Below are 12,190 nucleotides of genomic sequence, written 5' to 3' on the forward strand. Positions count from 1 at the left end.
AAAAAATGGTAATCAATAAAATGGTATTAGGTACTATATATTATTTCTGTTTTATTTTTATTTTTCTGTATTATTTTATTTATGTTTCTAAAAGTTATTATTATAGTTTGTTTAGAATAACACTTTAATTTTTATATTTTTTATATTCTATATCTTTGAAATAAAAAATGTGAAATGGAAATCAAAATTTCTTATATTTTTTATCACCTTAATTTTATTTTTCAGGAAAAAAATTTAACGGTAATTTACCAGTAAACCGGTATTTTAATTTTCATTTACCGAATTACCGGTAAATGAAAAAGTCGGTAAATTTACAATCCCTGGTAAAGACACAATGACCAATTTTAGCTGGATAATTAATAATTTCCAAAATGGAAGTAACTGAACATAAATGTATTGTGATAGCAGATTGATCCACAGACAGTAATGTCAGATTCATTTGCTAAAATGATAATCAGCCATCCTTAGGTTTCAAATACAAAAAGAAATTACGTTAGATGAATAAATTGATGTTTGGCATGTACTTTTCAAATGAGCAAAAGGTATACTTCCATTGAATCAATTTTGTTAATCATTTATAAACATTGTTCTGTAGTAAAAATTTATTCTTAAAAACTATTTTCCGTGGTGCAACAATTTTTACTAATAAAAAGCATTCCAGTAAATATTTTTAAAATTGATTATTTGTATTTCTCAAAAAACTTATTTCATGGAGTAAAAATATCTATTCAGAGCATTAGTTATTCTAATGCTAAATCTAAGTGAATTATACAGAAAATGAAAGACCAAAACATTTTATGGCCATTTCAAACCAAAAATCACTCAAAAAACTATAATGATAGTTTTACTTTAACCATATTATTTCAGACAATAATACAAAAACTTTCCATTCAACTCAATATTTTCTTTTTGGCTTCAAAAATAAAGCTAACTAGTTTGATGCATTTTCTAAATTGATAGAGAATGTCAAAAATGACACAGACCTTTTTATTACTAATAATGAAATGTAATATTATATTATATGCAAGATAAAATACAGATTTAATTTTCGTAAAATTTATCAAAATTATGTGAGAAAATACTGAAATTAATTTCAAAACATTATTTTATTTTAACAATAAACATACTTGATTTTTTCCTGGAGTCTTGTTCATCATCTTTCAATTTGTGATTTTGTTCTATATGTCTTTTTCTCAAAATCTCAGTGACCCAAGGTTTCTTTTTTTTTCTTGCTACAGCTGTATATCCTCGATATCTGAAAAAATATATTAATAAATGAACAACTTTTTTTAATTTTACAACTTTACAACTTTAACTTATTTACAACTTTTTAACTTATAAACACACACACATATAATTTAACTTAGTAGTTTATATATAAAATTTAGCTGTCATTAACTTTATATGAAAAAACAAACATTTTATTATAGAAAATGATCATCTGTAGATATACAGGGTGGTTATAATTAAACTGACCCTATTCAGACTCCTCTAGAGCCCATTCTGCTTATTGGATTTTTATGAAACTGGTATATATGTTTCATAACAGCACCAGATTCTATCCATGATAAACAGAATATTAAATCAATTGTAACCTTAGTTTTGTTTCAAGATTTTTCAGAGCTTTTAAAAGTATGTAGTCTTAGAAATATTTATCTAATTCAAAAACTACTTAATTGAGTTTAATATAAATTTTATAGCTAACAACTCATCATGTCCTTAGTATAATACAAAATAAATAAATAAATTTGATCAACTGATGGCACAAACTTTGATTTTATTTAGAGAGAAAACATTAATGTATCAAAAACATGTATCCATTAATTTTCACATTTCTGTAAATTCTTTGCTCATTTTTAGACTATTTTGATTTATGTTCAAGTAATATTTATTTACAGCCTTTTGTTTGAAAATGGGTAAAGGAACTAAAGTAACTTATGAATAAATTCTACCATAAACCAAATTCATTCAACATTCTAACCATACTGTTTCTGCATACATTGATTCAAAGAGAACTTCATCTTGATTTTTCTATATTTAAAAGTTTTTATAAATAAAGCAAATTTTTTTTACCATTCAGATATCTGACAGAACTTCAAATGCCATACCAATGAGGGTGTGACCAATGTTTTCATCACAAAAACACGAACGTTGGACGTTCAGCACCACCTTCCCGTAAGCTTAGAAGTTTGACAATGGCATTTGGAATGGCGACCATGATTCCACCGGCGTTCCAAACGCCATTGTCAAACTTCTAGGTTTACAGGAAGGTAGTGCTGAACATCCAACATCCACATTTTTGCAATGAAAATGTCAGCCGCACCTCTCTACTATTTTTGTTGGAGTGTCCTATAAAGCAAGATGTGCAGAAGCAACTGAACTCCTGTCTAGGTATTAATGTCTCCAAAATACAGTATTTTCAAGCTATTTTTTGTTGAAAATTTAATTAAGGAAGAAGGTAATTTGTCCTAGAGATAAAATATAATGTCTAAGCTAAAATTATATTACTGATAGATTTTTTCTAAGATTTACATTTGGAATTAATCAAATTTCTATAAATATTCAATATTAAAGCCTTAGTTTATCAACTGCCAGTCTGCAAAAAAATTCCACTGGTCCACAGAAAAATATGGCCATACTGGCACTGGTGCAGTTGATTACAGACGATATTTAAATAGTAATCTAGCATTACTACATATGGTAACTCTATGGTAACTAAAATATAAACCTAATAAGCAAGCATAATTCACAGTTGCATATAATTACTGATCCAGTCCGCAATGAGAAAAAGGTTGAGAAACACTGCTTTAAACCGTACTGAATATTTAAAATATTGATAAAATGCAAACAAAGTATTATCATCACCTGTATGGACCTTTTGTCTGTTTAGGTCTTACTGGTTTTATATAATTTGGACGAACAGTTGAAAGCAATCCTGGCCAGAAATACATTGCTAAAAATCTCTTCTTCAATAGTTGAAAATCATCGTGCAACCTTTTTGTATATTCACATTCTATACACACTGAAGATACTATGTTATGGCACAGTGGCGTTTGTATATCAATATCATCATTATTTGGTGTAATATCTTGTTTCGATTTATCCTCCTGTAATTTGGCTCTCTTTGATATCTAAAGTAACACACATAAGATATAATGTCATATAATAATCGATAACAAAATTACACACTAAATGCTAATATAATAAACAGATTACCATTTCAGGATTGTCATTTAATTTTCTTTTACACAATAATGAAATATGATTTTCATTATGTTCAGTATTTGCTGGGAGTTCTGTATTATTTACATCTTTTGACTGATTTTGCTGAGTGGAATAAGAACGACTTATTCTCTGAATGTTCATATGCTGGGAGAGATTGTAACTTTCATTAAAAAGGCAACTTGCACACTTAGCTTGTGTATGCGCTGTACTTCCAGTCAGAGATGATACAGCATTAACATCTTGAACTTGTTTAGAAGATAAAACTAATTGTTTTCGATTGCTTAGAAACAGTTTGAATGAGTTTAATGTAGTTCGATTTGGTGGAAAAAGTGGTATATCGTTTCCTAATGATTCAACATTTTTACCAATTATAAAGTTTTTAAATAAATTAGCCATATCCTTTTTCATTTCTTCACTCACATCAATTTCATCATTTCCATTGCCATTCTCTAATCTGAAATACTAAAAAAAGACTGCCAATTAATACAAAATTAAATTATATGATAAATATAATTAGTTTTCAATAATTAATATTAGAGTATTCGTCAAGAATATTTTTAGGCTTTCACATTAATCTGTGAGTTCTTTCAACAAGAAAATAATATATATATAAATGAAGATGTTTGTGTTTGTTCACTATGCAGGCCTAGGCAGTTATGTTCACATGCTTCTAACTTAGATAATTTCATACATCTCACATGAAAATATCAATAGGATTTTTATACATCAATTAATTTCTTTCAAATTTTGATCTGTTGGGTTTACATGTAGCACCATATATTGGCAAAAAAAAATTAAGAAAATAAACTAAATATAATTCAGGCAATACACCAACCAAAGCCAAATTATCGGACAAGAACCAGCTAAACTAATAATAATTTATAAGATAATTTGATACTAGAGTTAGGTGTTAGGTGCCATCTCTTACTAAATTTAATAATTATAATTTTAATTAAATAATTTAGAACTAGCTGGAAGAAAAGAATCTGATTTTAATTATCTTATAAATTATTATTAGTTTAGCTGGTTCTAGCCTGATAATTCGGCTTTGGTTGGTGTATTGCCTTAATGTATAATAGGTTAGTTGATTGAGGATGTTTATATATATATATATGCCTTGTTGGCATTGCCCTGTATTCCAGGCCTGATTATGCTCAGCGGTACCAGATCATGTACTGTACAATGTACATTTAAATAAAATCTGAATCTGTAGTACTGTTGAATAACTCCTTCCAACTGAATCTTGTTTCCTACTTCATCCTCTTATCCCTAGTCTCACATACACAACCGCATTACTGCCATCCACAAAACACTCAAAACTCATGTAGAAGGTGTAACCTACTTGGTGTCAGAAAAACACTCAAATAGTGGTACCTGGACGTCACCCAGCAACCCTCACAATGGTGTCAGACTCAACACACCACCAACAGAGAAACTCACACTAGGCACCATATTAAGTTGAGATTGAAGATGGTGTCAAATTAACATCGACACTGACCTTTCTTACACCTGAGAAAAATCTCAATTTCACTTGGAACATATCACTGAATAGCAAAGAACTCTCAACACCAATCAGAATGTCAGACTGAGAGACCTGTTCTATAAAAATCCATGTCTCAAGAACATGAAATGCCTTTGAATAGTTCAAAAAACTGTGAACAAGAATTATCAGATATAAAGAAATAAATGATCTCCAGCTTCATCTCATTGTTTTGTCTGTTGTAATTAAAGATACACTCATACTCTCTAAACCATTGCTGAACATCTTCATCATGTTCAACCTTATAAGCTTTGATTGAAAGTTCTTTGTATGAATGAGATACATACCACTATATATATGTTTGATTCAGCTGCAAGCCAGCAGCCAAATCAAACATGTATTTAACCTGTATTCTGATAGAAATGGTAGATATTTTACTCTCATCTGAATGTGGTTAATACAAGCATAAAAAAGCTAACAAAAGTCCCAATTCTAGGCTTAATCGTCACTATTGATACTGGCATTTTAATTCCACAACTGTTGTGTCTATGCAGTAAGGTATTCTTTCGGTCACTCATTGCTTTCACCAAAATGTCACAAATAATGAAAATAAAACAATAAAGGAAGTGATTCTTTATACCCAGTTTACTTTAGTAAAAATATACTCAACTGTTTTAAATATTATTTTTGTACACAAAATAAATCATTATTCAGAAATGAACTTTNAACATCTTCTAATACACTACCTGAGTGTATCAGAAGATGTTGTTGCAATTAAATTATTTTTGGAATTTTCTCAGGTTCAGATTAACAAGAGTACACTATAAAATATATTTTACTTTAAAATGTAAATTATTACCAATATGAATGGTAATTTTTTTTAATTTATTAATTTCTGCATGATTTTATTATATTGCCTTTAGTAAAATAAGTTTAGTAGCCTTTTAGTAGCAGTTTATCAAAGTATACATAAATTATAAAAAGAAAAGTGATCTTAGTGTAAGTTAAAAAATTTAAATTACCAGCCGGTGGTTTTCCTGCTTGGCGCAAGCTCCTTCTAGTAGGTTCTGGAACTTCTCTAGGTTTTCGCTTCTTGCCAGAGTTTGTTACTATTTTCAAAAAACAGCAAGAAATTTAATTTAATATGAGATTAAACAAATTATATAATATTTCCATTATATTTTAATTCTTCATCACTGAATTCATATTTATAACTATTATTATTAGATATGGGTTCAGAATAAAAACAGTTAAAGATATGAATAATAAAATAGTTGAATTTTCAAGTCTTTATATATATAATTTTTTTTAAACACTCTCTGCCCTATGGGCACTAAGAAGGCCTCTTTAAGCAAGCCCATTATGGGTTTGGCCAAGCCCAAAATGGGGCAACTGGGTGGTGAAAGACAGGACCTGACATATCCTAACAGACCACCCCCTGAAAAATTTCTGGGGATTTTTCGATCTGTCAGGGTTTGATCCTGGGTCCCCCAGAATGATAGACTGCCACCTATTTCAAGAGGCAATAATTTTATTTAAAAAAAAAAGTACAGTGGTGCTTCGTATAATGTACTTAATCCGTTCCAGGTGCACGTCCATTAAGTGAAAAGTCTGTTATACGAAATGTATTTTCCCACAGAAATACATGTTAAAACATATAATTCGTTCCACAGCATAAAATAACCATACTGTGCAATAAAATAAATGAAAATGGAGGAGTCGCCAATTATGCAGGTTAGTCAAATGTTGTGAAGAGGAGGTGGAGGAACACTTTCTTTACACATTCATACAGATAGACTTTTTACACATTGCAGCAAGTCTCTTTTTATTGTTTTTTAATCAGAGTCAGATTCGGGAGAGGCTACCGGAGCATGCAGGGTCATCTCCTCTTGTTCCATATCCTTTGTTTTTTGNTTAAGAAGAGGAATATTATATATTAACAAAAATTATCATTAACTAGAAGTTTATTAATTATAATTTCTGTTGTAATACGCAGAAAATATTCTAGTACAGGGGTGGCAAACCTATGGCATGTGTACACATTGGGAGATATCGTCTGGCATGTAATGTATCATATGTATCATCACCTATCTTTTTCAATAATTTGTTTGATTTATCACGCAATAATCCTTTTTTTTTCAATCAGCTTCTTTATAATTATTCTAGTTACAGCATATTCATTTCTTTTATTTAAATATTGTTACTCAAAGTCTAAATCTTTGGTGCACACAAACTTTTTATAGATAATCATGATTAGTATACAGTATGTGAACTCAAAAAGGTTTTCCATCCATGCTCTAGTATCATAGCTTGTTCAAAGTTAATCATAAATATTGTAAACCAATTGTTGGAGTTCTTGTCAGCACTTTAAAACTCTCAATAAAAAATACTAATTGAAGAGGGATTATAATTTAAAATTCGCATTTATTTATTTGCCAGAAATGCATTTTAACAAAATATATTTTTCAGTTGTGTGTTAATTTTACAATAAAGAATGAAAATAAAAAATGGTAAAATCACATAAGAGTGGTTTCAAGTTGGTGTGATAAACCCTTAATAATGGAAATTATTAATCTATAAAATTTTAACAATTAAAGGGTAAAAAGTTTTAAAAATTAAAATTAACTGTCATTTGTTGTTTTTGAATCATTTTAAATTTAATATTTAGGCAAAGTAAGGTAGATAGTAATGGTTAAACACTGAGTAGAGAGTAAAAAGTAAAATTTAAGTGTATATCAAAATTACACTTACATGTTGTGGCATTACTATGGTGAATTATTAAAATATTAAAAAGTTCACAAGCACTTTCAGTAATGTACAGTTACCATCTTCAGGTGAAAATGAATACAACCGTTTTCTATTCTTGAAATAAATGATGCGGCTAGATGGAACATCAATTTAAATAGAAATTTTCATGCAGTTCGAAAATGTTTAGAATTGGAACTACTTTATATTTCAACACTAACACCATGTAATACCACAACTCTAGAAATTCCTAAAATATGGACTACATTATTTAATTTAATTATTAATTAAGCATCACTATCTAGATTTCTAGAGCTACATGGTCGCATAGCAACCATTGTTTGAGAATTTGTACATCATTCTGTTCCAATTCTAAACATTTTCGAACTGCATAAAAAATTCTATTTAAATTGGTGTTCCATTCAGCCGCACCAGTTATTTCAAGAATAGAAAATTGTTGTATTCATTTTCACCTGAAGATAGTAACTGTACATTACTGAAAGTGCTTGTGAACTTTTTAATATTTTAACAATTCACCATGGTAACGCCACAACACGTAAGTGTAATTTTGATATTTACAAAGTCAACATGAAGTGACTATTAAATTTTATAAATTTAAGTGTGTATTTTGATCTAGTTACATTTGTTTTTCAAGCAAATGTGAAAGTTGATAAATGTATCCTTAAATTCTAGAAATTAAATCTAGGAAATAACTAAAACATCTGAAAAATTTTTTGTTAATGTATTGTTTAAATATTTTTCTGTTATTAAATAAAGACAAACTTATATTTATCAAAGCAATACACAAAGAAAAATTATTCATCTTACCTCCATTTTCAAATTTAGAATTTGATCTTGAAGTGCTCGATAAACAATATTTCTTCTTTCTATCTTCTTTTGGCAACTAACTGTTCTAGTAAGAGGTTTACTACAACTTACTTCTTCATTTTCTTCAGTATTCTACAGAAATTTATAAAATATAAAACATAAACAAATTTTTTAAGTATTGTTTTTAAACAGTTAATTACAAAATTTAAAATTTCACTATATTTTAAAAAATTTCTCTTTAAAGATATAACAATTTGATCAAAAAAAATTTTGTATCGTGAATTCTTACTAACCTGAACTATTTATTACACAGTTTTTTTTTTGTATTAGTAGGATTATAAAGAAAAGAAAATCAAAACGAACTGTAATATATACATATATTAAAAAAGACCTTTAATATAGGTATTTATTATAGTCCTTTTATTATACTGTATTTGGTGTGTATGTATGTGTGTGTATTAATATGTATAACATTTTAATATACATGGTTTTCCTAAAGATCATGTGAAACTTTATACTTCAATAACTAAAAAGGTATGAATGTTAAAATTATTACATTGTATTAAACTACAAGCATTAATTTTACATAATCTGTAATATCTGTTATTATTTTATAAAAAATAATCTGTAATATCTTTTATTATTTTTGCCTGAAAATTTTTAGAGGGGGGGAAAAACTCTTCCAGAATACTGAATTCCAGAATGTCATAACAACAAGATCTGATTAACAGATATCCTAATATCCCACTTTCATATGCACTGAGAATGTGGTTTCTTTTTTTAATCTTTATTTTTCTACATGTCATCCAGTTATGAAACTGTATGTTAGATAATTTCTGAATCTGTTAAATTCAAATTCTTTCTCATCATCTCTACTATCCAACGAAAAGTTTTCAGTGTTTTTATCTACTAATTAATTAAAACTTAGAAATCTTATAAAAACATTGAAAATTTCTTGAAAAAGTAATACTAAACTTAAACTCTTCTATTTAATATGCAATATTGCATAGTTTAATCATATTAATTTCTTGTAATTAAGTACAACTTGAATCAAATAAAATTTATTTTCAACTTGGTGAAAAAAAATTTCTCAGGCAAGCAGAATTCAAATGTGACAGAATGCATGTTATCTATATTATAAAAATTTATTCCTCTCATAACAGCTTGTTTAATCATGGTAAAAAATTTATTCAAATATTTTATTTACATAGAGAAGTTTGTATATAAGTATGTTGAAGTTTCAACAAACTTATATACATATCATTAAATTATCATGTATATAAATTTAATATTTTTGTATAAATATTTAATAATGATAATTTTCAAAGTCAGGACTTTTTATTTAAAAAAAGTGATTTAAAAATTACTTTTATAAAATAAAAGTTCAATTTCTGAAGACACTGAAAACATCTATATTTGTGAGAAACAAAGATGATGGAAATTGTGTTATAAGAATAACTTTATGACAAAGTTCCAATTTCTGTGATAATTTTACTTTGTAAAAAGTTATAAATATTTAAAATGAAATAAATTTAATTAGATCATTCACATATAAATATGGTAACTCTACTTATTGTAACCACAAATAGGCTGTTAGAATTAGCATGACTAAAAACATATAAGATAGAACAACCTTATAAGACTTGGCATATCATATCTCAATTTTCAATTATTGTTATTAGTCTAAAATATTTAATGTTTAAAGCACTAGTTATCATTTTAATCATTATTTACTTGCTGGCATCTCTTACTTTAATTACTTGCTTAAAGCCACGGAAGATAAACAGTACTAGATAAATTACATATTAATTTATAATTATTATAATTAATAAATTTTCAAGTTATACATTTTTAATTGTTTTAACATGTTCTATTAATATCAGAGTCGATAAATCAAAATTTCCACTAATTTGTAATCTTACTCACTCATTTTACTTAATGTTATCAGTAAGCAAAATGATTATAATAAGCAAATTCTACTGTATTAGGCTTTATCAGTTAATTTAAAAAATTATTTGAGTTTTATTGATAGCATATAATACTACATGTTTTATTAATATATAATAAATTTAATATTCAACTTTTATTAAAAACTGGGTCTTACTATTGAATCTAATGCATTTGGAACTTTCGCTTTGATGAGACGATATCGTTGGTATATAGAATTATCAGTCCTCCCAGGTAAATATTGAGCTACTTTTGACCACTTTCCTAATAAAATCAAGTTTTGAAATTAAATTTTTCTAAAAATATAGAATAAAATTTAAATCTATCTTATATATTATTTCTAAATATTTAAAAATATTCTACTTGTAAGACATTTGAAAAATTTACAGATCTCAATTTTACAACCTAATTTATTCAAGGAAACACAGTTTTATTTATGTAATAAAAAAAAAACTTTAAATATTGCATTTCACTCAGTCATAACACAAAATTTAAAGTTGTATAGTGAGAAATTGTAATACTACAGGGTGGGTGGAAACTAACTAGGCATTGAGAAATGCTATGATTTTGTAATAATAATAAAGCAATCATAATAAAATTTATCTGTGTATGTACATTAATCAATAGGATTTTATAATTCCTACCTTGGTAGTGTGGTCAGTGACCAAGAAAGGCTGCACACACAGTGGTAAAAAAGATGCCCAACCACTTGTCTGTTCAGGAGCAAGCACAGATTGCTGTATGCTATAAAACAGGGGTGTCCAACCTGTGGCCCAAGGCAAGTTCCAATGCGGCCCAATAAACGTGTAAACTAAACCGACAAAATGTTTTAATTTTTTTATTATTTATCTATTTCAACGGCATAAACTCAAAAAAGAAGTTTCACAAAGCCGTAAACTTTTATTCGTATTTTATTCTTGAGTGGAAAGGAAATATTTTCAAATACTTGGAAATGTGTGAATGAGGAAGGATTACTAAATAAANTTTAAAAAAAGTGATTTAAAAATTACTTTTATAAAATAAAAGTTCAATTTCTGAAGACACTGAAAACATCTATATTTGTGAGAAACAAAGATGATGGAAATTGTGTTATAAGAATAACTTTATGACAAAGTTCCAATTTCTGTGATAATTTTACTTTGTAAAAAGTTATAAATATTTAAAATGAAATAAATTTAATTAGATCATTCACATATAAATATGGTAACTCTACTTATTGTAACCACAAATAGGCTGTTAGAATTAGCATGACTAAAAACATATAAGATAGAACAACCTTATAAGACTTGGCATATCATATCTCAATTTTCAATTATTGTTATTAGTCTAAAATATTTAATGTTTAAAGCACTAGTTATCATTTTAATCATTATTTACTTGCCGGCATCTCTTACTTTAATTACTTGCTTAAAGCCACGGAAGATAAACAGTACTAGATAAATTACATATTAATTTATAATTATTATAATTAATAAATTTTCAAGTTATACATTTTTAATTGTTTTAACATGTTCTATTAATATCAGAGTCGATAAATCAAAATTTCCACTAATTTGTAATCTTACTCACTCATTTTACTTAATGTTATCAGTAAGCAAAATGATTATAATAAGCAAATTCTACTGTATTAGGCTTTATCAGTTAATTTAAAAAATTATTTGAGTTTTATTGATAGCATATAATACTACATGTTTTATTAATATATAATAAATTTAATATTCAACTTTTATTAAAAACTGGGTCTTACTATTGAATCTAATGCATTTGGAACTTTCGCTTTGATGAGACGATATCGTTGGTATATAGAATTATCAGTCCTCCCAGGTAAATATTGAGCTACTTTTGACCACTTTCCTAATAAAATCAAGTTTTGAAATTAAATTTTTCTAAAAATATAGAATAAAATTTAAATCTATCTTATATATTATTTCTAAATATTTAAAAATATTCTACTTGTAAGACATT

The 12,190-nt window shown here is 27.1% G+C and overlaps 1 protein-coding gene across 1 annotated transcript in view; it reads right to left on the reverse strand.

The window, feature by feature from the left end:
• The window catches only part of LOC111616643 (myb-like protein L), a gene marked incomplete at its 3' end in the record, with an annotated part of 52,396 nt that overhangs the window by 9,227 nt on the left and 30,979 nt on the right, over positions 1-12,190 (reverse strand). The window contains exons 7-8 of the mRNA XM_023358031.1: positions 11,973-12,079; positions 8,279-8,410 (exon numbers count right to left, since the gene is read on the reverse strand). Coding sequence (XP_023213799.1) covers positions 8,279-8,410; positions 11,973-12,079 — 239 coding nt within the window. The remainder of the gene's footprint in view (positions 1-8,278; positions 8,411-11,972; positions 12,080-12,190) is intronic.

This window comes from Centruroides sculpturatus, unplaced genomic scaffold (assembly GCF_000671375.1).
Source record: "Centruroides sculpturatus isolate CEXI.00-Female unplaced genomic scaffold, Cexi_2.0 scaffold1879, whole genome shotgun sequence".
NCBI classification, from domain to species: Eukaryota; Metazoa; Arthropoda; class Arachnida; order Scorpiones; family Buthidae; genus Centruroides; species Centruroides sculpturatus.